The sequence below is a fragment of the Arachis hypogaea genome, chromosome 13 (assembly GCF_003086295.3).
Source record: "Arachis hypogaea cultivar Tifrunner chromosome 13, arahy.Tifrunner.gnm2.J5K5, whole genome shotgun sequence".
In the NCBI taxonomy this organism is placed as follows: Eukaryota; Viridiplantae; Streptophyta; class Magnoliopsida; order Fabales; family Fabaceae; genus Arachis; species Arachis hypogaea.
The window spans coordinates 3792303-3819304 of NC_092048.1; the positions used below are offsets into that span (position 1 = coordinate 3792303).

The 27002-nt window shown below is 34.5% G+C and overlaps 2 protein-coding genes across 3 annotated transcripts; both read right to left on the minus strand.

Moving 5' to 3' along the window:
* Positions 1-8220: 8220 nt before the first annotated feature.
* Positions 8221-12894, minus strand: LOC112736553 (uncharacterized). Of its 2 annotated transcripts, none has more exons than XM_025786055.3 (6): positions 12155-12894; positions 11266-11466; positions 10931-11167; positions 10432-10649; positions 10003-10263; positions 8221-8832 (listed from the first exon to the last, which is right to left on the minus strand). In XM_025786055.3, the coding sequence occupies exons 1-6, from the start codon at positions 12501-12503 to the stop codon at positions 8557-8559; spliced, it is 1542 nt and encodes a 513-aa protein (XP_025641840.1). In that variant the 5' UTR covers positions 12504-12894; the 3' UTR covers positions 8221-8556. The 2 variants fall into 2 exon arrangements, with proteins under 2 accessions (XP_025641840.1, XP_072067183.1); XM_072211082.1 differs by having other exon boundaries at positions 11266-11448; positions 12155-12871.
* A 9066-nt stretch (positions 12895-21960) lies between these two features.
* Positions 21961-25194, minus strand: LOC112736554 (E3 ubiquitin-protein ligase RSL1). Its single transcript, XM_025786057.3, has 3 exons — positions 24333-25194; positions 22820-23592; positions 21961-22452 (listed from the first exon to the last, which is right to left on the minus strand). Exons 1-3 carry the CDS (start codon positions 25098-25100, stop codon positions 22257-22259), a joined length of 1737 nt encoding a protein of 578 aa, XP_025641842.1. The 5' UTR covers positions 25101-25194; the 3' UTR covers positions 21961-22256.
* Positions 25195-27002: the final 1808 nt, after the last annotated feature.

The window sequence follows — 27002 nt, forward strand, 5'->3', positions numbered from 1 at the left end:
TTCACACAAAGTCTAAAGAAGATGGTTATTTAGTTGGTAAGTACTTTGTTAGATTAATCTATAATACATGTGTTGTTTAATTCTTTGAGGTCTAATTTTTTAATCTTATATATTGTTTTGCACCATTTGCTGTCTTTTTTATTATGAGCATATAGTGGACAGATATGGATTCAAGTAATGGTTGTTGTTATTCCTCTCAAGTCTCAAGTATTATAGATTCATATAATTTTCGTGAAATTTATTTAAGTAAAATTTGCTTCTCTTTTTATCTTCTGACCAAATATACACCCCAAAAAATTTATAGGGTCTAACCCGTAAGAAATTAGTTATTACTCATGGAAAAGAGTTCGGCTTTATTTTGGGCTTTTGCCGTGAATGTTAATTTTGTATCTTTTGAATTGATTGAAGATTTTTATATAATATAATATAATATATTGTGACGGAGCATGTCTTATTTTTAAAATTTGTTTCATTAAGAAATTATATTAAGGATTAATTTTTTTTTTATTATTCCCTTCCTATAACAATTATTCCCTTCCTATAATTTTATATTAAGAAATAATATAATTTTTAACTCAATTAAATATTGTTTCATTTAAATTTTGTTTAATAAAAAAATTTATATAATTTTATGTATTATTCTTATAATATCCTATAACAATTAAATAATACTTTAAAAATTAATGAAAAGATTCGTGCCTTTATTTTGTAGATGTGATAGGTCAGCTTGCCTCTAAAGGTAACTTGGTCGAGTTCACACGGGACGGGAAGCCGTCAAGTTATATCACCATAGAACTTGATGATCTTGAGTAATGCTTAATATCTTTTTGATAGTAGCTTTTGTTTTAAAATCTTATTTTAAAATTTTGTGCCTCTCTTTACTCTACAAGCATTGCTATTTCTTATAGGGGTGGACAGAAATTAAGGATAACGTTGTGACAGTCTTTTGCTTTTGATTTGCTCAAATATCTGGAAGAACACCCGTGTCTTATCTATGTGGTTATTTTTCAAATGGACAAGATGAAATTTTATAGTGGTTTGTTTATTTTACTGGTATTTGAATGCATGTTTTGTGTCATCATATGCTTCTGGTATTTTTTTTAATTTGTTATGTCTTTTTTGTAGGGGTTATGGATGTTTCCAACACAAACTACAATTCGAAACTGTTTATCAATGTTGAGTTTCCAGTTGCCAAGAATTTTTTTTGCAAGGTACAGTGTATAGATCAGTAGTGTGGCCAGCAGAATATTTATACAAGGCTTTTGATTATTTAACTATTAGCAAATTTCATAAATTCTGATTTAAAAATGCAAGGGTGAACAAATTGGATCATGTTGACGGACAAGGCATAATGCCGCTGGTCTGTGATCAACCTATTTCAGTTGAGAAAGATTTTTTGCGTCTGTCAGTTTACAAAACAATTGTCGAGATAAAGGAGCATAATCAGGTAAAATTCTTTCTTTATTAGTCTTCCTTTTTTTCAATTATTAATTCTAATGTTTGTTGGATCATAATCTCAATTGTTGTGTTGTACCCTTGCATCCATCGATTTTATGATGCTGTATCTGTTACTGTCGGGACGATTAAAGAAGTTGAGATCGAGTTTGGTTGGTGGTACAAAAGATGTAAGAAGTGTCGTTGTGGCTTAAGGGAACTTGAGAAAAGATATTTCTATTCCAATTGCATTAAAGACTATGGGTTCTATGTGCCAAGGTATGACTCACGATACTTCTTTAACATTCACACACTACATACTCATTGTCTAAGAAAATAATGGTATAAACTAATCATTTGTATTATTTCTTGATAAATTTTGTTGTTGAGTTCTATCATTCGTGATTCAGTTAGCCTAATAGGTTAAAGATAATTGATTTTAAATAAGGTTAACCATCTCTTTCAAAGCATAACATATAGCAAGAGTTAAACATAATTAACCAAATGAAACGGTTTCATTGTCATTTAGAGGTGGATAGGTATATTAAAGTGTACATAGTATTTTTTGTGGGTCGTGCTGTTTGGGATTGTGATGTGCTGTTAAACTATTCTCATTTATGTTTTCATTTAATAATCATATGTAATAAATTAATTAGTTACCGGGGTTATAATTTAATTGTATCGTTTTATTGTTATATTTTTATTAGAATAGATTTATTTTCTAACGGTAAAATATTGTGAATATTGGGATTCACATATCTATATGTTACAAAGGAGAGATGCATTTTACTTTTATGTTCTGTTCATTTTTATGTTCAATACGGTGGATTGTTTAATTTTTTTTAAAATTAACAATTTTTTGCTTAGACACTATTAAATAATTATTATTTTAATTGATAGTTTTTCATTGTACGTTGTATATATTCCGATTACTTATGTATACTTTTTCAACAGTTTCAATTTATATATGAATTTACGTAATAGAATTATTTTTATTTTGGTAAGCTATAATTGAATAATTGTTACTTATAGTTTACTGTTTGAAATATTATTAGAATCATGTTATATAGTTTCAGTGCGAATTAAATTACATGAGAATGTTTTACATTAAATAAATATTTATTTATTTATTATCAATATAAATATATATATATTAAGAGACATTAATGTAAGGACTAATTCACTTTTTTATAACATTTTTTTATGAATTATATATAATAAGAATTATTTTAAACTATTCTCTCGTGTGAGATGGAGACTTTTGGATAAGCCATTAAAAAATTATTTGCGTCCAATTCAATAATAACATAGTATAGACAGTCTGACTATTTGTATAATTTATGTAGTATATTATTTTTGAATTGTAAATTTTTTGGTGAATAATAGGTACATCATCCACATAAGAGTGATAGACCACACCAATGCTGCCTCTTTTGTTTTGTTCGATGGAGAAACTGCAAAGTTTCTTGGAGTTTCTGCCAATGACCTTAGGCAGTGTCTTGTGTGACCAAGGTTTGATGTCATATTAATTTTTTTGTGTTATTTGTTTTGAACTATACCTTAATTTTTATTATTTATGAGAGCATGAATGAACTTTTTTTCGCTAAATGTGAAGGGTGTTGAGAAAAATTCCTGTCCCAAAGAGATTGATATGTTTAGGGATATTAAGTTCATCTTCAAAGTGCAACTCAAGATGAGGAATCTGAACTCTTATGAACCATATGTGATTCATGTGTTGAGAATGACTAATGAGAATTCTTTGGTCTCTGCTTTCCTGGATAAATACAATCCTAACCCTATAACCCCTTCTGGCTAATAACTTTCTCTTTTGTTTCGGTATTGCAAAAACAGATCAACCAGATTTTGATGATGTCTTTTTATTGAATCAATTGTTTTGTAGGGCCTTTTGTCGCATGAAAATTCTGAACTATTGAGTTTGTCTACTGGTCCATACGACACTTCTAAGATTTGTGTCAAATAATTTCCAATTTAAATTGTTACAATGATGTTCTTAGTCTATATATATAGTAACTAAAATATTATTATTCTTATACTGACTCCCACTGTCCCACACTAGACATCGTTCAAGAGGTCAACAACCATCTGATAGCTATCATTTCTAGAGAAAACAAAAATTATATCTTAGTTTGGATTCCATTTGTATGGATGAAGGGAATATGGAGAGTCAACTAGATCTCTATGATTCTGAATTACTGAATAGCATAAATTGTTCTGGTTTGCCTCCACATAAATTAATACTTAAGGTTGGTGTTCCGGTGATGTTACTGATGAATAGTGACCAATCCAGTGGTCTTTGTAATGGTACAAGGCTACAAGTTAGGAAGTTTGAAAATTATGTCATAGAATGTGAAGTCTTAACGGGTAACAATGTTGATCATATTGCTTTGATTCCAAGAATGAATATGGTACCAACAAATGAAATCGTCCCAGTTAGATTCCAACGAAGATAGTTTCCCATAATAGTATTGTTTGCCATAACAATTAATAAGTTTCAGGGACAAACTTTATCTCATGTTGGATTGTACTTGTCCAAACCAATTTTTACACATGGCTAATTATATGTGGCACTTTCAAGAATTAAGAGTAAAAGAGGTTTAAAAATTTTACTTATGAATCACGTAGGAATGTCTGCAAATTCAACCATCAATGTTGTTTATAGAAAAATCTTTGAAAAAATAGTATTCTGATGTAAATATTTTAATTTTATTTTAAATTCTGTATCAGTGTATAATTATTTTACTTTAAAAAATATAAAATAATTATTACTTACTTTTTTAAGTTAAAATTTGATTTTGATAATAATTTTATAAATTTTTTAAAATAATAATTATTTTATATTTTTGTTTTAAATATTGAAGTATATAAATTTTTTTTTTAACTTTTATAAATTTTTCCGTTTTGAGCACGGTTCATACACTAGTTAGTTCAAAAATTACAACAGAAGTTAATATCACGTTGTAAGCAAGTATATATATTGTATAAGCCAAATATTAAAAACATGGGTAACACTACGGTACAGAGCTAATATACAGATTTTTTTTTTGGTATACTAATTTTGAGACACGTGTTTCTGTTATTTTTTTTATAACAATCAAAGCTGCTAACCCATAACTTGTTAAAAGGTTGGTTTGGCTTGGCTTGGCTGATCAGTTATATAAGGATTTTATATTTTAAATTATGTAACATTCTATCTGTGAGTGTCTTATTACTTTCTTTGAGCGATTAGATTCAGGATCCAAACATTAAATAAATTATAAAATCTTAAATAGTCATGGTCATATCATATATTATCTAGAATAATAATAATAATAATAATAATAATAATAATAATAATAATAATAATAATAATAATAATAATAAATAATTTTTATGTGATTTTATATTAATATATAATATTATATATTTAACATTTTTTATGAGTGTAAGTTGTTTTCAGTTAAAATTTAATTAATTCTATTTATAAGGTTATTCATATACTCAATTACTATTAATAAGTAATAATAAAGGATTGTTATTATTTTTATGCTAAATTGTCACTTTTAGAGTTGCTTACCTTGAGTATATAATTTAGATATACAATATTAGAAGAGTTTATATATATATATATATATATATATATATATATATATATATATATATATATATATATATATATATATATCGATAACAGTTAAAAGAAAAAAATTATTTATTCTCTTAGGGTTAAATTGGCTTCTATATACAGCGTGATGCTCTTCAATAAAATCCATTTCTATTTGTCTTTAACAAAAGTAATTTGTTTTACAGGTATACTGCACATACAAGCTTTTTTTGCTTATAAATCTTACAAGTTGGCACAAATCCAACAAAACACACGCGCATTAAATTCCCACATTTAAGAATAAATACACGCACGTTACTTAATCACTTCCTGTTTTCAAAGCGCGCTACTCACCATTATGAACGACTCTTCTTCTTCTTCTTCCTCGATGAAAACCACAACTGTCATTTTTCTTCGCGTTTCTCCTCCTCCTCCTCTTCTTCCTTCTTCTTCTCCTCATTCTTTGTGTTTCTCCTCCTTTTTCTTCGCGTGTTTCATCTTCATCGTCGTGTTTCTCCTCCTTCTTCTTTTGATTTTGTAACATTATGTATTTTTTTCTTCTTTGTTTGATTTTTTCCTCCCAAAAGAATTATGAGAATATGAAATAAGAAGAAGAAGAAGAAGAAGAAGAAGAAGAAGAAGAAGAAGAAGAAGAAGCAACAGAAGATGAGGAGGAGGAAGAGGAAGAGGTCTGAATTATGCAGAACTCATCAGAATAAAAATACACCCAAATATCTTCGTTTTACACCCAAATATCTTTGTATTACACCCAAATATATTCGTTTTATACCCATTTTTTACCGCAGCAATGGCAAGAAGAGCTCTAACAGATGTGAGACGAGCAACAGGAGCAAAAGTCTCTTCATAGTCAATACCATACTCTTGCGTACAACCTTGAGCAACCAAGCGTGCCTTATAACGGTCAATAGAGCTATCAGAGCGAGTCTTGATCTTGTATACCCATCTACTGCCCACAACTTCCTGATTAGAAGGAGGATCAACCAAATTCAAAGTGTGTGCTTTTTCAAGTGCCTATATTTTTTCCTGCATTGCTTGTTGCCAATTTGGATTTGTGGAGGCTTCTCTAAACGACTTAGGTTCATGTTGATGAAGAATAGTAGAAAAGCAATAATGAACAAGAATATAAGGAGGTGGATTCCTTACCCTAGAAGAACGAGTGGGAGGAGGAGGCATGACGGTAGGAGCGGGATCGCCATCCGGTCTGGAATCATCGGGAGATGGAGAAGGCGGAAGAGTAGGAGGCTGTAGAGGATGACCCAAGATAGAACCTGTAGAATCATCACTAGGAAAAAGGTCAACATTGGGGTTAGTAAAGAAATGTGACTGAGTGGGAGGAATATACTCAAAGGAGAAAAAACGAGAAAATATGTGATGCTCCAAGAAGACAACATGACGAGATAAAAATCAAATTCGTCCCCAACGTTATTTTGGATTTAAAATCATCCTTAACATTATTTTTGGTATTAAAATCGTCAATTTTAATAAAAATTTTAATTTTATTATTAAATTAATCCTAATAAAAAATATAAATTAAAAAAAAAGGAAAGAACGCCGGGGGGAGGAAGAGGGGAAGGGAAGATGAGGGGGTGTTCATCACCCCTTTTTCTCATTGACATCTTCAGAAGAGAGAGAAAGAGAAGCAAAGACTTAAAGAGAAGGAAGCCTCGCCGTGCTTGGCCGTCGCGATCGCGACTCACTGTTGCCCTTGCAGCACCGCGATTCACCGTCGCCCTTGTAGCGCCGCGATTCACCGTCGCCCTTGCAGTATTGTGACTCCCCCTCGCCATCATCGTGACTCCCCCTCACAGCAATGCACCTGACCCTCACCTTCCTCGTATTCCTCGTCATCCTCGGGGAGGTGATGGTGCTGGTGGTGGTGTTGCTGCTACTGACCTCGTTGCCACTTCATGTCCTTGCCGTTGTACCTCGCCAATTCTACTTTTGTTTCTGCTTTTGCTTTCGATTCGACTTCTGCTTTTGTTTTGGCTTTGGCTTCTGCTTCTGATTCTGCTTCTACTTCTGCTTCTGTTATTTTTCTGATTTTCTTTTTATTGTATGTTGAATTTGATGTTGTTGTTTTTGAATTTGGATAATGTGTTATTGTTGGCATTGAATATTGTGTTCTTGAATCTGATTATTGGTATTTGGTGGGAGTAAGGAAGATGGTGGTTGTGATAAAAAGGTAGTGGTGGTGGAGGTTATTTTTGTCTGTAAAAAGTCAAAAGGACTATTTTAATATAAAAAATAATGTTAGGACGATTTTAAATCCAAAATAACGTTGGAGACGAATTTAATTTTGACCCTAAATCTTAGGAACCAAAACAGTATTTATCCCTATAAAATACATATTAAAAATAAAACAGCACAAGTATTTACATAAATATATAATGATTACTCTTTTAATGTATATATAATATTTTTAGTAAAAATAATCTTTGATATTATATAAATAACTATGAGCCTTAAAATTTTTATAAATTTATAATGTATATTTTTATGTGATTAAATTTTTATTATTTCATAAAATATTTTTTTACTTGTATTCATAATTATGTATTTAAAATTATTTTAAAATAATTATTAATTGTTACTATCATTTATTTGAGTTTGCATAATGTACGGATTTTATTCTAATTTTTTATAATGTCAAAGATATAAATAATACAATTTTTGTAAATTGAGAATTAAATCAATACAATTTATAAATTTTAAGGATCACTTTAAGATGTAATTTGTTGTTGTTATTAATAGTAATGTTGATTATTGTTCACCAAATCTATGTATTCCATTTCAAATATACTCGTGCATTTCCATTGTTTATTTTGTTTTCTACTTAGTTTGGTTGTTACTTATTTTTCACATTTTCTTCCAATTAGTTTTAATGCCGTATTCTTTAATATTAATGAGAACATTGTTTATATTTTGTTTATATCAAAAAGCCCTTTGTCAAGCCCATTAAGTCTCACCCAATCTTTTGTACAGTTGCAGCTCCATCACATTACAAGCCAGCCACCCTTCATCCCTAAAACAACCTTAGCTCAGTTGCTCTCTCACAAGAAAAATAGTGCCATGTGTCACTTATCTATTAAAGAAACGAGAATCTCTTTATCTCTGTACCAAAATAAGCTCTGTACGCTATAATTTTCCTAAAAACATACATACTATTCGCTGCACAATTTCAATCATCTCTTCATCCAGGGTAAAAAAGGGCATCACATCAGTTTTTCAGCAACACAAATTTGGAGTGAATTCCAATATTCGTGCCATATCTGAGTACTACAACCAAAAGCAAGTTTCAAATGTTGATTTTTATTTTCTTTCCTATAAATGCTCCATTAGAGATGAAGCAAAAACTATATGGTATGTACATCATAGAATGATAAAATTGTGATGTTCTGCCAGGAGGGAAAACAAAAAAAAAGGAAAATAGGGGGAAAAAAAAGAGCATTTTTATCCTATTATGTCCTATGTGTACTTGTTCTAGCTAGTTTGTGGCATTATCAAAGTTCACCATGGTTTGCTACTACTTCTTCTGGCTGTTGTTCAACATTTTTTTCATCTAGGGTGGTAGTTTCATTTTCATCTTGTTCTGAGGAAATAGTGAGTGGACCTTGTGGGGTTCCAAAAAGTGTTGTAAATATCTGTCTATGGCATTCATCACAAAAGTAGATATATGTGAAATGTCCTTCATATGGTAGCTTATGCACTGCAGCTCCAGGTAGTATTCGGTGCACGAAATCAGTCATTGATGGAGGAACCACTTTATCATCCATTCCCTGCAAACAATGCACAAGGATGAGTTGTATACTTTCATTTGAAACAAATATCATCAACAAACCAATTTAAACATTACATGAATCAAACAATGTCGTACTTCACCTGGGTTCATCCGGATACATTCATTAAAGGATGTACTAAGATGTAAATGAAGAAAGTAGTGTTTTACATTACTCAAACAAAGTTCTAATATCTTCATCCAAACAAAAATAACCTCTAAGCAAATGTAGTGTCCTTTTTCTTCTTCTTTCTTCTTTTTTCCCCCATATACTTGAAGAAACAGCTACCAAAAAACATAATCTGACATATTATCTATCTAGCAAAACTCAACATCTTGCAGAAACAACGGGTACAGCAAGGCAACAGTTGAAATGAGACACAATAGTATATATTTGTGTCAGTAGCATAAATTGTTGATTGAAGGAAAAAAAACTTTCATCAAAGTTTTCAATGTATGCAACCATTAAACATTTTCCATCCAATACATGCCATTTAGTGTACATTAAAGTAGTATGCTCTCGGTGGTTAGAAACTTAGAAAAGAGCAAATGTTAATGAATGTGAAGACGATAATTGATAGAGGTGTGCACATGACAAAAATATGGAAGGAAAAGCAAAATGGGATATTCTTACGTATAGTGATCTGCTTTGATAACAATAAATGAGGATAGTTTGCCTAAAATGGTTTGGGCATTTATGACCCACTAACACATTATTGACAAGAAGAATGCTTATGAAAACTAAAACCCAAAAAGCATGAATCGAAGTTAAGAATAATTATGCTAAAGTGATGATTATACTCCAAAATTGTCCACCATACTTGGATCCACTTCAGATACTGTATGCCTCCATTGGTATCACAACTTTAATGTTTCAAATTATTGGCCAGAAATTGTCCTAATTGGTTTTCAATTGTTTAAAAATTAAAACGGACTAAATCACATTTTAAACCATTCAAAACATTTAAAGCTTCTTGAGATAAAAATGTATTGCTTATTTGTAATACAAACAACATCATATCGTCCCAATATTTCACCATTGCTCATAAGGCTTTGGGAAAAGAAGTCCTTAGAAGAATGCTTGCAGAAGATTTTTATCAAATAAGAGTGAATGCTTTAGTAAATGAAGCTTGTATAGAGGGTGTAGTACTCTAAACATTGATGCACTCACTTGCCATATATGTATTGGGCCAAGAAAACCCGTGTATTCCTCCTGAACTTCAATGAACATTGACTTCAGCCAAATGAGCAAATCAGCACTTCCGCTCCGTTTTTTCTTCTGCAACTTGAGGTCCAACAGGCTGAAACCCCAGTTTGAGACCTGCAGAGCAGCTTCCTCCAAAAAGGGTTTTGCATTTCCTTGCCTGATTGATTCTTCCACATCCCTTTGCCAGAATTCCTCATAGATTGGATCTTCCATCAGTGCTTTATCCTGCAAGGAACCTTTCGTGAGGGGATATGCTTAATCCAAGTTACCGGAATGCAAGTGAAAGACAAACATAACATGGACATCACATGGAAGTGTAGATCTCTTGATATGGATACCAAACACATTTGTGTTGACCACAAGATAGAAATGGATGAGCAAAGCTTTTCTTACCCTCTTTCCCAGAGACAATGACAGCCACTTATCAATCTGACCATGCTTTCCTGACAAGAAGCTTCGCCGATAGAAGAAAGCGAGAAACCTAGGACACCTCCGAGCTAAAAAATACATGAATTTTCTTTTTCTTGTCCATTTGTCCCAGGCTCTTCGTCTCTCTTCCCTTGTCATGAGACGATCATATGGGTTTACCATGGGAGCAAACATGGCCGCACCTGAGATTTACTTAGATTTATTCCAAAATGCATGCCAAAATATACCATGTTTAAAAAGATGCAAGAACTATGTAGACCCATATCTCTGAGCTTTATCTCAACTTTAAACTAGTTATTCAGAACACCTTAATAAGCCTAAAATGTGACAATAACATAAATAAACAATAATAATTGTTTTGAAAAGTGAATAAGCAAGACACCGGCTATAAAAGCTCCGAGTTTTATCATGTTGAGTATATCCAAAGTTGCATGGAAACAAAAAGAAAAAGAACTATTGATACCTGCTAGTCTATCAGGAATGTATCTAAGTGCAGCCCAAGCATGCATACTTCCACTTGAGTAGCCAACAACCCAAAACTTTTTAAGGCCGAGCGAGTCTGCTAGAAATAACATATCTGCCGCTGAAGTTTCAAGATTTCGATTGGGATGTGGATCACTCTCCCCAAACCCAGGGAGATCATATGTCAGCAAGCAAATGCCGAACTCTTCAAGCAGTGAACCCTTAACTCCAGGAATTCCTAATTTTGAATTTGAAGATGGTTTCAACAGTCTATAATAGGATACCAAAAAAAATATTACAAAAACAACAGAACAAGAATTTAACACTTCAAACAACCTGCAAGCCGAGAGGAAAGAAAAGTATGAGGAGCAATCATTGAAAATCTAGCTCTGTTAGCAGGAATGCCTTGCTCCTTATACGCCAAATATCTTCCATCTGGAAGCACTATGCGAGCAGCACTAGGAGGATGCAGAAATACTTCCTTGACTTCCTTTGTCGAAGGGGATGATGGATCATGCTCTAAATTTAAATATATAGCTGCAAACATATCAACCAATCATGACATCTACCTATAGCTAGAATGTAACATCAAAGCACAACTTTTCCAATCCTGATTTCACCAACACATGTAGAACTTTATGAGTTTCTATTATTACTTGAAGAATGCATTACAAACCTTAGGCTGGAAACACAGGACAAAGAAGCTCATTTGGTTGTGGAGATAGAGATAGAGACAAAATAATTTCCATTTATAAGATAAATAATTCATGTATTTTCCGTATAAATGTCCTATACTTCTATATTTCAATATCAGCGATAATATCCAAACGCAGCCTTAAGGTATATATGACTAGGGGTAAACATGCAGCAGAAATTATCATCAATGAATTTAATGTGTAACACTGATCCATGAAAACTTCCATTCCATTTTTACCCCCTCAGTCTAAACATACCATAATACAAGAGAGTAAAATAAGAACTTAAATATAAGATTCAATTATATATATATATCATCCCCAATAACAGCAAAATGTAAGTAAGCCTAGTGTGGTATCAGCTAAATACTGAGTGTTCTATCAATCCAACCAAACTATATAAAATAAATCTATGAACTCAAAATCAGATTTATCCATATGGTGGCTCTAATAATAATAATAATAATAATAATAATAATAAAAGGACATAAATAGAAAATTAGAGTGATTGAAGTAGATTCAAGTCTCACCTGTAAAGGCAAGTAAGGAAACAAAGAAAATAACGGACCAAGCATGAAGTGGATCCTTATCTTCAGGTAAATACTCATTGAAGAAGCTCAATTTTCCACACACCTTGGAACAAGTTCCACCAACTCTTTTCCCAAAGTATGAATCCCTACCGAAATTCTTGACCAGGTAAGATTCTTCGTTGACGAGGCTTTGTTTCACAATGTCCCTGCAACCTTTGCCGAGCTCCACCGTCATTTCCGCCACACCTTTCATGAACTCCGTCACACCCTCCTTCACTCTCACCCATTCACCATCACCGCCACCGCCACCGCCAACAACAAATCCCGATGAGTTGTTGTTTCTGTTCATCTTTCTCTCTCTTCAGAGGGTCCACATTTTCTTAAGAAGAAGAACAACAACAATGAAGCGAAAAAAAAGGAAGGGGGAAAATGAGTATTTATTGAATTATTTAATTAATTAAATGATTTATTTGAGGTTGAATTTGAGAGTGAGTGAGTGAGCGAGTGAGTGAGTGGCGGTGAAGGAGGAATTTGGAGAGGCTTAAATGTTGACAAAAGAAAAAGACTCAAAAGGCAAAAGGAAAAAGGTGGTGGGTGAGAGCAAAAAATTGCAGTGCCTTTTTTAATGGTTATGGTTATAAGGAAGGAACATTTGGGACTTGGGAGCAAAACAAACAACCAAGTCTGTACCCTTTGCTCTTAAACGGTTACATGCCCATTCCCCTCTTTATATTCTACCTACATATAGTACTCATACATATTCATTTTATCTTTGAAATTGGTGAATAACTAAAGAGTAAAGGAAGAATTAGATTTTCGAAGATGTTAACTTTTTTTTTTTTAACAAAAATATGAGACTCGAACTCTTAATTGACTAATTGAATATGGAGAGACTATGTCATTTGAGTTATAACTCATTAACTCGAAGATGTTAACTTTTGATTAATTAATTAGATCTTTTAACATATCAGATATTAAATATGTATATAATTTTTTTAACATATCCGATGGAATTGTTCATATATTTTACTATTTATAGTATTGCATATTTTGTTACTCTTACATGAGCATGAAAACGATATAGTTTTGTACAGTGAAATTTTTATTATCTTTTGAGTTTTCATATATCATTTATCAACTTTTTTTATTTATCACAAATCCTATCAAAACAAGTAAAATTTCGTTCTAAAAATTATTATCTATATGACTATCTTTTATAGATAGACACATCAAAATAATTAACAGTACATATAAATATCACCATTAAATTTTAGTTGATAAAAAAGGATTTCATGTGTCTACCATTTGCTCTCCTAAACAACCAAATTAATACCTTTTTTTTTTAAAAAAAAATTAATTAGTTTGAAGTCAAAATCTTCATAGGCCTCATGGTCACTTTGCTCATAACAAACTATTATTGAAGTGCACTTGTTTTCATATTTACATAATAATTAAGCATAACTGTTAGATGATAATTTGGTTTTCATGATATTTTTTGGATATGTCGATGATTAAACGGTCATGGATTGAATTTTTATTTAAAATTTTATCGTAATACATAAGGTAATATTTAAATTTTTTATATTTATTTAAACAAATTAGTAAACTATTTATTAAACCAACCTAAGTTGATTTTGTTATTTTGCTATATAATATTTTTTTTTTGGTTAATTTTGCTATATAATAATTTAATTAAATATATTGAATATATTAAATTATTTAATAATTTTTATCTATCATTTTTTAATAAAAACAACTTTATTTTAGTGATGATCGATATAATTTATCGTTCATATTAAGTGATTAATTCACCATTCAATAATTCAGGATTGACTAAAGAACTAACTAGTTATATAAAGTTCCTGGATTTTTTTTTCCTACTTAAAAAGGGTTGCATTCTAGTCTATAATGTGGATTACTAGGATTCTCCCACTCACTAAGATAGTCATAACAAATTGACAATGTATGAGTTGACCAGCCACTGGAATCGTAGGACACTGGAATCGAAAAACCCTTCCCATGAATTCACCGGTAACTACCGCTGAAGAAGCGGATCAACTGCAACGAAGCAAAAAAAAACTCCGTAATGACAGAGGAGAATTTAAAGGGGAGACATCAAGGATAGCTAGAAAAGAGGAGTGGATGTGCGAGAAAACGTCTTTTGTGGGAACTAATGGCAAAAGAAGAACGTATGCCGATCTTGTTATGAATGGAAGTGCAGAACCAAGATCGGATGACGAAGAGTCTGACTCTGATAGGAGTTCATCAGATGATTCTGAAGAGGAAACGGAAGAGCAAATACCGATGGAAGAGCTTTTCAATATGAGCCAGATGCAAAGAGACGCTCTAAAGAAGGAGAGAAAGGAGGCCAACCGTCAACCATCAATTTCTGTTGAAAGACTCCCTAACGGCACCATCAGTATTACAGTTAATAAAACAGAGAAGAAAAGGTTAGAGAAGCCTTGGAAACACACGTTGATAGTGAAACTCCTGGGGAGGCAGATTACGTATGGAGTGCTGAAAAGAAGGTTAGACACCATGTGGGCCAAGTCAGGAGGCATGGACCTCATCGATGTTGGTAATGACTTCTATGTGGTGAGATTGTTTAATGAAGAAGATTACTGGCATGTGATGGAAGGAGGTCCCTGGCTACTTTTCGATCATTATCTAACGATAAGAAGTTGGACCCCAGACTTCAACCCCTTCGGAACTACCATCAATAAGGTGGCAGCTTGGATTAGGCTCCCAGACCTTCCCATTGAATACTACGACAAGCGTTTCCTGGGGACAGTAGGTGATCAGATTGGTAAGACGCTTAAAGTCGACATGAACACAGCGAATCAATCCCGGGGTAAGTTCGCGAGACTCTGTGTTGAACTAGACTTGAGCAAGCCCTTGGAAGCCTCCTACTTGGTGAATGGAAAAAGATTCTACATAGAATATGAGGGCCTGCATATGGTATGCTTCAGTTGTGGAAGGTTTGGCCATGTGAGTGATAGTTGCATGGCTAATACCAATCAAGAAGGTAAGGGAGGAAAGGCTAAAGAAGTGCAGCATCAAGAAGCAGAAAAGAATACTCCGACGGAAGAGATGCAGGCTGATCCTATGAACAAAGAAGGAGGGAAATGTAACGACAAGGGTAAAGAAGTCATTGTAACAAGCCAAAATTTTGGTGTATGGATGATAGTACAAAAGCAGAAAAGGACAAGAAGAACACCCACTAATAAGGACACCTCCAACATAAGTAGTGGGTCGAAGCATAAAAGCGAAAGAGACAAAATAGAGGCAGTGGAGGAAAAAGGAAGGTACGAGATTCTGGCAGAAAAGGACAAAGGGGACCAACCAATGCATGATCAAGGCAGTCTTCAGAAAAACAATGTGTCCCCTGTTAGGAAGCAGGCTGAGATTGTTTCGAAGGAATTTCTAACAGGTTCCCAAATGAGAAAGGCCAAGGCTACCACTTCAGTGCAGATCAATGATGAATATCCCTCTGACCATCCAAACCTAGCCCAATCATCCAAACGCAAACCCCAAAGCCCAACTTATTCACAACAACACCACCAAGCTACTCCAGCCTCATCACAGCCAACCCCTCAACTGTCCCTAAGACAGCCCATGACCCATCAAGCCCATAATATAGCCCCCATTTCTGACCCTACCCCCAGCCCAATCTTATCGCATGTGTCTCAATCTTTAGAGACATCTGACACTCATATGGTGTTGGAGACCCAAGTGGACCTTTGTATGGATCCAAAACCCCCAGACCCAAGGCAACCTTTCCTTTCGGGCTCGGATCTGGACGAAGTCATGGCCGAAGGGACTACGACAATAGTGGAATGGGGAAAAAGAGAAGCCCCGAAGGGGAACGATGTGCACATGGCCTAGTTGGGCCAATCATGGTTTAACTTGTCTCTGAATTTTGGATCCTTGAAGCTTTGGGCTTCTTTAAAAATAAGTCTTAATGATCATTTTTTCTTGGAATGCTAGAGGGGCTGCTGGCCCAAGCTTTGCAAAAACATTAAAGGAATATACTCAGCAATTTAAACCTGACTTGGTTGCGATTCAGGAGACCAAGTGTGGCGGAGAAGTAGCAAAGAGATCTATTCAGAATTGTGGCTTCAATTTTCATCTGACGGTGGATGCCCAAGGCTTCTCTGGAGGGATCTGGCTTTTGTGGAATAACCCAAATTTTCACATTCAAGAAATTAGCAGGCATAACCAAGCCTTGCACGTTCAGATTGAGAATGGTATGGAGCATTGGAATCTAACCGTGGTATACGCTAGTCCTCAGGAGACCAAGAGAAGAGAAATTAGGAGCTTCATTAGCGACATTGCAGACACAGTCCAAGGCCCCTGGTTACTTTGTGGAGACTTCAATGATATTGGAAGAATAGATGAGAAAAAGGGTGGGGCTCCTCCAGATAAAGCTCAAATTAGGAGGTTTACAGAGTGGATTGACCGTTGCAGTCTTATTGATTTGGGTTTTAATGGCACAAAATTTACTTGGAGAGGACCAGTTTGGCAAAATGGGGAGCGTATTTTCAAACGTCTGGACAGAGCTTTGTGCAATGTGGATTGGAGACTCAGATTCCAGGAAGCGGTGGTAGATACTTTGCCAAGGGTTAGGTCGGATCATCACCCTATCCTCATTAAATGCAAAGGTACGCACAATCACCCTAGGGAAAAACCATTCAGATTTGAGTTTATGTGGATGCAACACCATGACTTCCAACCCTTTATTAGACAAGCCTGGCTCGGCAACCACCATTTGACTAGTGCCATCAGCTCTTTTGTGGAAAAAATTAAATTGTGGAATCGGGATAATTTTGGGCATCTGTTTAAGCAAAAAAGAACCATCTTGAACAGGCTTCGAGGCATCCAAAACTCACCCAGATATGGGAAGAGTGAATTTTTGGATAGTTTGGAGGAAAGGCTCAATGGCGAGCTAGAAGCTATTCTTGATAGGGAGCAAACGTTTTGGCTCCAAAAATCGAGGGAGAACTGGATTGTGGAAGGGGACCGCAACACGCGATATTACCACACCAAAACCATCATTAGGAGGAGGAGGAACAAGATTTTAAAGCTGAGGGATGATAGTGGGGTCTGGATGGAAGACCACGAAGCTCTAAAAAGTCATGTTTGTCAGTATTTCCAAAACCTTTTCCAGGACAAATACCCTAGAAGAAATAGTGTGATCAACACCACAACCTTCTACCCCCCGATGGAAGATGGGGAGATACACAACCTGAGTCAATTCGTCAACAAAAAGGAAATTGAGGATGCAATTTTTGCTATGGGATCCCTCAAAGCTCCCGGAGATGATGGACTCCCGGCAGGATTCTTTAAAGAAAATTGGCAGGTAGTTGGAAGCAGTGTCATTAATTTTGTATTGGACTCATGGAGGAACCCAAGCGGCATCAAGGATGTGAATAACACTCTCCTGACTCTCATTCCTAAAGTGGACCACCCTGAGTTTGTGAATCAATTTCGCCCAATCTCTCTTTGTAATGTATCTTACAAGACCATAACAAAGATTTTGGCTAATAGGATCAAAACCACCTTGAATAACCGTATATCTCTTGCTCAGTCTAGCTTTATCCCGGGTAGAAAAATTCAAGATAACATTATTATCGCACATGAGATCATCCATTCGATGAGGAAGTCAGCAGCTAAGCATGGGCACATGGCGATCAAAATTGACCTAGAAAAGGCCTATGATAGACTTAGTTGGAACTTCATTGAGAGATGTCTTCAAGATTACTCAATACCTCCAGAGCTTATCAGTGTCATTATGAATTGCATTAGGTCGACCAGCTTTCAAGTTTTGTGGAATGGGGAAAAAACTAATGTCTTCTCTCCAACTTGCGGCATCCGCCAAGGTGACCCTCTTTCACCATATATCTTTGTCATATGTATCGATAGGCTGTCTCATCTGATTGAGGACATGGTAAATGAGGGGCAGTGGATTCCTTTCCGTGTTGGGAGAAACGGACCTCTTATATCCCACTTGATGTTTGCCGATGACATCATGTTGTTTGCTGAAGCTTCTCAGGGACAAATTCGTAACATCAAGAAATGTCTTGAAATTTTTTGTGAGGCCTCGGGTCAAGTGATCAATGCCCAGAAAACACAAATCTTCTTCTCAAAAAAGGTGAATAATGAGTGTAGAGAAATGATTGTTAAAGAGGCAGGCTATAAAGAAACAAAAGAGATTGGAAGGTATTTGGGATCTTATATTGTGGAGGGACGGGATAGCAAGAGAAATTATGGGCACATTCTAGACAAGGTGAAGAATAAACTCAAGGGATGGAAGCAGAAAAGCTTGTCCATAGCGGGAAGGGTAGTGCTAGCTCAATCTTCTATTGGCCCGATTGCCAATTTTGCGATGCAACACAGCAAATTGCCAAAAGGCATTTGCAGCAAAGTGGAGAAAGCTCAACGTAATTTTGTTTGGGGTTCGGACGAAAATCACCGCAGGGTGCATCTCATTAGTTGGGAAACCCTCTGTCTCCCGAAGGATGCTGGAGGCTTGGGGTTCAAAAGGCTGGAAGTGATGAATCAAGCCTTCTTGTTTAAAATTTGTTGGAATTTGAACGAAGATCCTGACACTTTGTGGGCGAGGGTGTTATGGTATAAGTATTGTAATGGGGACACTAATAGACCTCATAACCCTACAGTGGGATGCTCCAACCTTTGGAGAGCTTTGCAGCAAGTATGGCCAACCTTTGAGGAGAATATTGTTCACAGAATTGGCAACGGGGAAAATACCAAATTTTGGAAGGATAAATGGCTTAACATGGATGGGTGCCTTGCGGACCATATTAGGCCTAACGTGCAAATTGAAGATATGGATGCAAGTGCCCAGAATTATGTGAACTCAGAGGGAGAATGGAACTTGGAGGTGCTCAACTCTGTAATTGAGACAGAGTGCATTCCCTTAATTAAAGCCATCCCTGCCCCTAGACCCTCAGATCCTCCTGATAGCAGAGCATGGAAGAATTCCTCAGATGGAAGATTCTCAGTTAGAGAAGCTTATAAAGCTATTATCCAACCTCCTATTGGTACCAGCAATGTGTGGAAGAAGATTTGGAAATGGCACGGCCCTCAAAGAATAAAAATATTCATGTGGCAAGCCATACATGGTAGATTGATCACTAACTACAGAAGGAGTAAATGGTATGGGACTTCCCCCCTCTGCCATTATTGCACAAATCAAGTTGAAGACACTATGCATGTTTTGAGAGATTGCGAGGGGGCAAAGGTTATCTGGAAAAAGCTGGTTAGAAGCGAGTTAGCGTTGGAGTTCTTTTCCATTCCAACGTCTGATTGGTTCCATGAGTGTTTGAACAAGGATTGGGGTTGCTCGATTCAAGCGGAATGGATTAGTATCTATATGGTTGCTTGTTGGAGGATTTGGAATTGGAGAAATATGGAAATATTCCAAAGATCCTTCAAGAGACCAGTGGTAGCGTACAATCTTATTCAGGATTATGTTAACACCATTCAAAAAGCCTTTGAGAAGTATCTCGTTGGGACCAATACTCACAGGAGAATGACTATCAGTATCAAGTGGCAACCCCCACAAAGTAATTGGATTAAAATTAACACAGATGGGGCAGTAAAAGATAATCCAAGGAGGGCGGGATGCGGTGGTATTCTAAGAAATAGTGAAGGAAGATGGATCATGGGTTTTTCCAGAAATCTGGGTGTCTGTTCCGCACACCTTGCTGAGCTTTGGGGGGTATACACCGGCCTGGAAATAGCCTGGACGATGGGGTTCAGAAGAATTTGGCTTGATTGTGACTCAAGTGCAGTAGTAAACAGTGTCAAAAACCCTTCCTTGAAGAGGAATTCTGGGTCGGTCCTCTACTACAGGATCAGCGAGCTCCTTGACAGGGGTTGGCAAGTTAGGATTGAGCACGTTTATCGCGAAGCAAACGGTTGTGCAGATTTTCTCGCCAATCTTGGAGCGGCACAAGAACAAAGCCTCATGGTATGGAATTCCCCTCCTCCAGGGAGCGATCTTTGGATACTTAGTGATATTACTGGCACCTCTTGGCCCAGAATGATTAATTTAGTGTAGTTCCTTTTGTTGTTTGGGCTTCTGGCCCCTTACCTTAACCAAAAAAAAAAAAAAAAAAAATTGACAATGTTAATAAAAGTGCTATTAACATATGAAATAACAAATTGAACCACGATTTATTTTGTCTAAAGCACTTAAGCTTTTTCCCCCACATGTCATGACTATGAATGAGAAAAAATAAGTGGATATTAATTTGCAACATCATCAAAGATTATTTCAATGCCTGATAATTAATTAGGGATGCAAGTTCAATTGTTCAAAGTATATTAACTTTGTCAATATATTGCATAATTAAGCTGATTACCCACAAAGGCCACGTATTGCAATTTTTCCAACTTTATTTTATTTTATTTTATTTTATTTTATTGGGTATTAAGACAGATAGAATTATAATTGTGAACCTTTTTGCGAGTAAGGACTCGGAGCCCACACGACACATGCCTTGGATTTTTCTGAATATTATTTTATCATATTATATGAAGTTAATTTTATCCATCTTTGTCTACCAAATAAAAAAATATTAATAATTACCTTTCATTTCATTATTATATGCCACCTATAAGTCTTTATAACATAACCACATAGTTGAACCACTTTACCTGAATTATTATAGTACCTTGATGAGCTGGAAGAATGAACAAAACAAAAATGACACTATCATGTAGTTAATACACACATCTTTTAATTTTTATTTTGCCTTATTGCGTTAGGATTAACTTATTTGTGGTTCAAAATAAGCTATGATTAAGAAAATGTTCGAAGCTATTCATTTTCTTAAAGAAGTGTAACTACTTTTCCCACCCCAACTAATTGTTTCCAAAGATGGCTTTAAAAGTACATTGATGAAGCTAATTATAATAATAATTGAGTATCAAAGGATGTGAACGATCGTAATAAAACAACAACACTATGTTTTAATTTAATTTTCTCGTTGTCGTTTTCTCAGGATTAATACCTAATAGACTAATAATGCTATTAAACATTGTTCTTGGAACTTGATTTATATGGTTAAGCTTCTTGTGGTGTTGGCTTCTTTTAGTTGATGTTTTATTTGGATTTTTGTATGATCTCATGTGTTTATCCTACTTGTTCTGCATACATATATTTATCTATTTAAAAAAAGAAAAAAAGAAAGAAAAACATTGCTCTTAGAAAGTTGGAATCCTACTTCAAACTAATTAGGATTAGGCTCATGTAAGGTAGTTAGTTACTTGTTAAAAGAATAAAATAGTACAATAATAAATTTAGAATTGTGTAGAATCATAATCCGACTAAGAAACCACCATTAGTTAGATTTTTGTTGTGAAATAGAAATACCCTGTAATTTGAGATAGTTAGTTTTATAGTTTACCAATGAATACACACTGTAAGTAGCATCAAGTTTCTTAGAAATTTTCTTAATTGCACAGCTCAAATATGAACAGGGACACGTGCATGTGCATATGCATGCAACAGTAATTGAAAAGTGATGCTCACAAATCACAACAGGGCACATTAACATTAATGTCCATATGTCCTAGCTTAGGCATAACCTTATAGCATAGCAAAGTGGGGGCAGGGAAATATGACATGACCTTATGAATGGTCCAATACGCCACAAGAGGTTGGAAATTCGTTGCACCTTTAAAGGAGCCCAGTATGCAACATGGGCTCTACTCTACCAACATGTCATTTTCAATTTTTGTAGCGTTAATTATAGGTAAAATTAATAAATCATAGCACCTATAAAACTGATTATGATAAATTAAAAAAGAAGAGAGTATACAAATTTGAATCAAACATTACTAAAACCTCCCACCGGTTTCCATAGACTATTCACACTTTGCTAGTCAGGTATGTGCAAGTAATTTTTTGTTTTCTTTCCAAAATCCGACTGATTCATTTTGAGAATATGTGAGTCAGCTCCAAAAATTTACAAATTAATACCAGAAAAAGGGAGGATTAGGCAGATGAAATTACTATTTGAGAAATGCAGAGATCACACCACAAAACAATTGACCTAGCACTAGAAGGCACATATTAGTAATATTCATCATCTGAATAATCAGAGTCAAAAAATTCGTCGTCTTCCTCCTCCTCTTCTTCTTCTTCTTCGTCCGAGTCCCTCGCATGATCCTCAAACCAAATATTGTCCTCAGCCCAAAGTGGGCAAGAACACGTTGCTTTCTTGTTCTTCCACTCGGCTCCACAGTTGTAGCAGAATTCATAGCCACATCTATAATAATAACCAGAGAATCAGTGGTGATAGAATGGAACAAAAGTTTAACTAATTACAGGTTAATATATCATTGCTTCCCAATGAAGATACTGGGATTCAACATTGATAACTTCTCATATAAAAATCTGTTAATGAATCTCCTCTTCAAGTATAAAGAAGACATTTATTCCTTATTTCCTGTTAAATACTTCCATCACCTGAAACTTTTACCTAGCAATAAATACTTTGTAGGTATACCAACATAAATTGGGATTGTGATGCCACAATGAACATCTGATTTTAATTTCAATTTTCAGTTAGTGAATCAACGATTACAAGAGAAATGATCACAACTTAGGTTAAATCGAATTCAATATTAGAGTACCTGCAAGTCATGTGATAGCAGCCTTCAGCAAGTTCAATCATATGGTTACATTTCACGCACTGGCGCCATAGACTCCTGGATGCCAGAAACTTTAGCTTCAAATCTTCAGCAGGAGGGTTAGGATTCAACCTTTTGTAATCATAGCATTTCATGCCACTATGCCAAGGGACCTTGCAAGTAAAACAGAAGAGACCATGGCATTTTATACATTTCTTAGGTCCTGATTGTTCAAAATCACCAATAAGATTTTTGGAGTACTCAAAAAGCTCAGTTTTTGACATCAAAGCAGAGCATCGTGGATAGGGACAATAAACTTTCTCAGTAACTGGAATTGAAGCTTCCAACTTTCGCAGTTGCATGGTCTCAATTAATTTATTTGTCAAGAATTTCTTGCAGCTGTCAACTTGAAGCTCGGAATTGCATCCTTCATGAGGGCATTTTGGCACCATCCCATGAAGCAACTTCACCTCCACATGTTGTCTCATGCAAGAAAAGCAATACCGGTGTTGACAGCCATCAACCGAAAAAAAGTTATTGCCATCGGTATCCTCCAAACATATGACACAAGTTTCATTCAGATTCTTCATACCGTTAGAGTCCGCAGGCGCTGTCAATTGAGAAACGATTGCATCTCTTGCAAGCTTAAATGCATACTTGACATCATGTCTTGCTAGAAGCATTGGAGCACAGTAAGTAAATTTTCTCCGTAGCAGATTCACCTGATTGACTAGCACAGCAACCTTCCGCTGTTTCACAGGCCATCTTCCCCTAACCTGATCCGTAAAACACTATTAAAAATATTCCAACCGTTTTTCTTGACACCAAAAAAAGTTCCAACCAAAGACAATGTCTGCCATCATTTTCATCTGAACAACAAAATACTATAATTTAAGCTATTATCAGGATTCACCCTGGTTTGTTTATTGCTCCAAAAGTAACAAATTTCAAACAACAAATCCCCCAAGAAGCATTTTAAAATCTCAATTCTGACACGAAACTGGAGTAAACACATCATCAAAAATAAGAGAATTCCTAAAAGGAAACTTAAACTACTCTAGAAGTTCGAATCCTAGTCATGTGCATAAAAAATGATCAAGAGAGTTCCAATTCATTTAAAAGGATAACATGTCAGGACATGCTACATCCCCGAGAATCGGGAGCAAACTCTCCGAACACCTAAAACCCAAAATGGTGGTTGGTAAACATATCCCACCCCAAAAATCTTCCCACCTGAAACCTCTAAAATCACATCTATCTTAAAATTCTTTGAATAATATTTACAAGAAATTAACAAGAACTTCGACACTAATATACATTCCTCTCTCTTCTAAGTTCTAACGAGTGAAGCCTCCTAAACCCAACACTTGCCAATCCATTGCACTCACAAATCAAGAGAAACCTCAAAGAAATCATCATCATCATAATCTTAATAAATTGGAACTTTCAATTCGTATCAACGACAAAACAACCAAAACCAAGAGAAGAAAAATAAGAAAAGGGAAAGGTGCCTCACGAATTGGAAAATTGGATAGTAATCGCAGAAGAACCGAACACGCTTCAAGTCCAAAGCGAACGCAGCATTCAAGCCTTCGATCAAAGCCTTAAGATCAGCAGCAATCTTGCTCGTTCCACACCCAATGAGTGGCTTTCGCACCTCAAGAATCAAGTTATCTTCAGGATCACAAATCGCAACCCCAATCCCAGCCAACAGAACCTTCTCTCCGTTCTTCAACTTCTCGTCATTGCTCACCAAACCCTTAAAGTAAACCCTAAAAACCGCACCATCATCGTCTTCGTCCATTTCCAAATTGCCCTTCCGAGTATTATTCTTCTTCGTCGACGAAGAAGAAGAAGAAGAACCCTCCCCGAAGAAGAAGGGTTTCTGGAAGTTATCGCCCCACTCGACCCAATCATCTTCGGGGATTCTAAGAATTTCGATGGCGACTTTCTGATCGTGGACGCGACGGTTGAGATCGAGACTCGTTTTGCGGGCCTCAGCCTCGCTGAGGTGGCGGTCGCGAAGTTCTTGCTCAACCCTCGCGAGTTCTTGCGCCTGGAGTGTTGTGGCGTTCAAAACAGGGTCGTTTTTGTCATCGTTGGTTGGTGGTGGTGGTGGTGGTTGCGGGGAGGAAGAGGAGGAGAGGGAAGCGAGGGAGGCGGCGAGAGCTTCCTCAAGCTGTAGTCGGTATGCGAATTCGAGATCGGAGTCGATGGCCTCAGCCGTGGCGAGCTCACGGCGTTGCTCCGATAAGAGGCGGTGGAGGTCGTCGTCGGAGTCCATGAGGTAGTTACTTGGTGGTGAGTGAGTGAGTGAGTGTGGGAGGGAGTGCTTCTTTTTTCTTGCACACGGATAAATAATTGGAGAATTAATGTAAATATGAAAAAATTCTTATTATTTTTAGTATTTAAAGTTTTGTAAAAAAAATTAAGTTATGTTTTCTATTTTTCATTTTTACTTCTTTTTTTCTACAGAATTTAAAAATCAAACACAAAGGTCATTGACAATTTGAGATTAAAATTTTTAGATACAGATATTTTTAATGTGAAATACAATAATATTTAATTATTTTAATATTTTATACTATTATGATAATTTGTAAAAAAAAATATTATTTTAATTATATAAAGATAAAATGAAATTAACGTTTTGTAAACACCTATAACAATGTATAACATATAGTTTAGATAAAAGTTCACAATTTGACATCTCTGATTTTTTTTTTTTTTTTTTTTTTGCTGCGTTTGATTTTTCTTTTCTTTTTTTTTTTTTTGGTAAGTTTCTCTTTTCTTTTTATTTTGGCGCAAATATATATATATGTTGTTTGGATGGGTTTTCTTTTTTTTTTTGTCTCAAATCACTTGGGCTATATGGGCCCTAATGATTATGTTGGGCCTCAATAAATTCGATCAAAAAGAGAGTAGACATCGCTCAACATGAAGGAGATACATATATTGACCCAAAAAAAAAACTTTTCTACTTTTTGTAATGCCTTAAGGCTTAAATTTTGGAATTTTTTTTAATAAAAGGGTTAAAATACATTGACCAATTCTATATTGGTTAACCTATTTTACATTTAATTTTGTTGACTTTTTCTCTAAATATTATTTGTGTTTAGACACAAATGTTATATACAAACATCATTCATGTCCCTCTATCTAATAGTTTAAATTTTTAAAATAAATAATTTTATGATATATTATCAAAATAAATCTATTATTAAGTTATTTTTGCATTATACATAAGTCTGTGTTTTTTCACCAAATTTTATCTTCTAAATGCTTCTTCAAATTTTAGCATGATGGCTGTATAAAGTTTTAAATGGTCTGTTTTTTTTTTTAAATAAAATAAAGAATAGTTTCGTGAGATAAATTTACCTCTAAAATTAAATTTTGGAACTAAGGTAGACAACTTTTTATAATAAATAATTGTACATGTAATTCTTTTATGAAAGATTGAACTTTTCCAAGTCTACTATACTTTTCCTTATTTTATAGGCTGTGAAAAAGGGAAAGAAAAGTAAAGAGTGAACGAAGCAAGGCATGAAAAATAAAAAACTACTACTAATGAAAAATTTTATTAATTTAATGTGAAGTTGATAGTTAAGAGTTTTTAGATAACAATTTAGTCAAATTATTTAATGATTCTCAACTATCAACTTCACATAAAATTAACTGCACTTGAGTTTCTACCAATAAAAATTGATACTTACAGTCAATATTTAATACATTGATATATAAATTAAAACAAATTATATTATGGCTTAATAAACTATATTAAAAATTTTGAAAATTAATTTTTTAATTAATATTCAATTAATTTTGTTCTTTTTTTCCTTTAATTGTTGACTTATTAGATGAAATTTTGTTTAAATTTCTATCATTAATTGTTGATTTAAAAAAATTATATAGTTATTATATAAAGTTGATAGCTAAAAATTATTAGATAATTTAATTAAATTATTATCTAATAATTTTTAATTATTAACTTTATATGAAAATAACTTTACGTGAATTTTTACCATTATATATATATATATATATATTATTTGTTTATTTTTATTTAACCGCTTAATCTTTTGGAACAAATGTAGGATCGTATCTTAATTAAACTCAATGTCAAACAAAGCCTTTTATATTTTTCCATGAATATTTGACTGACCCTGCCATTATTTTTGACAATGCA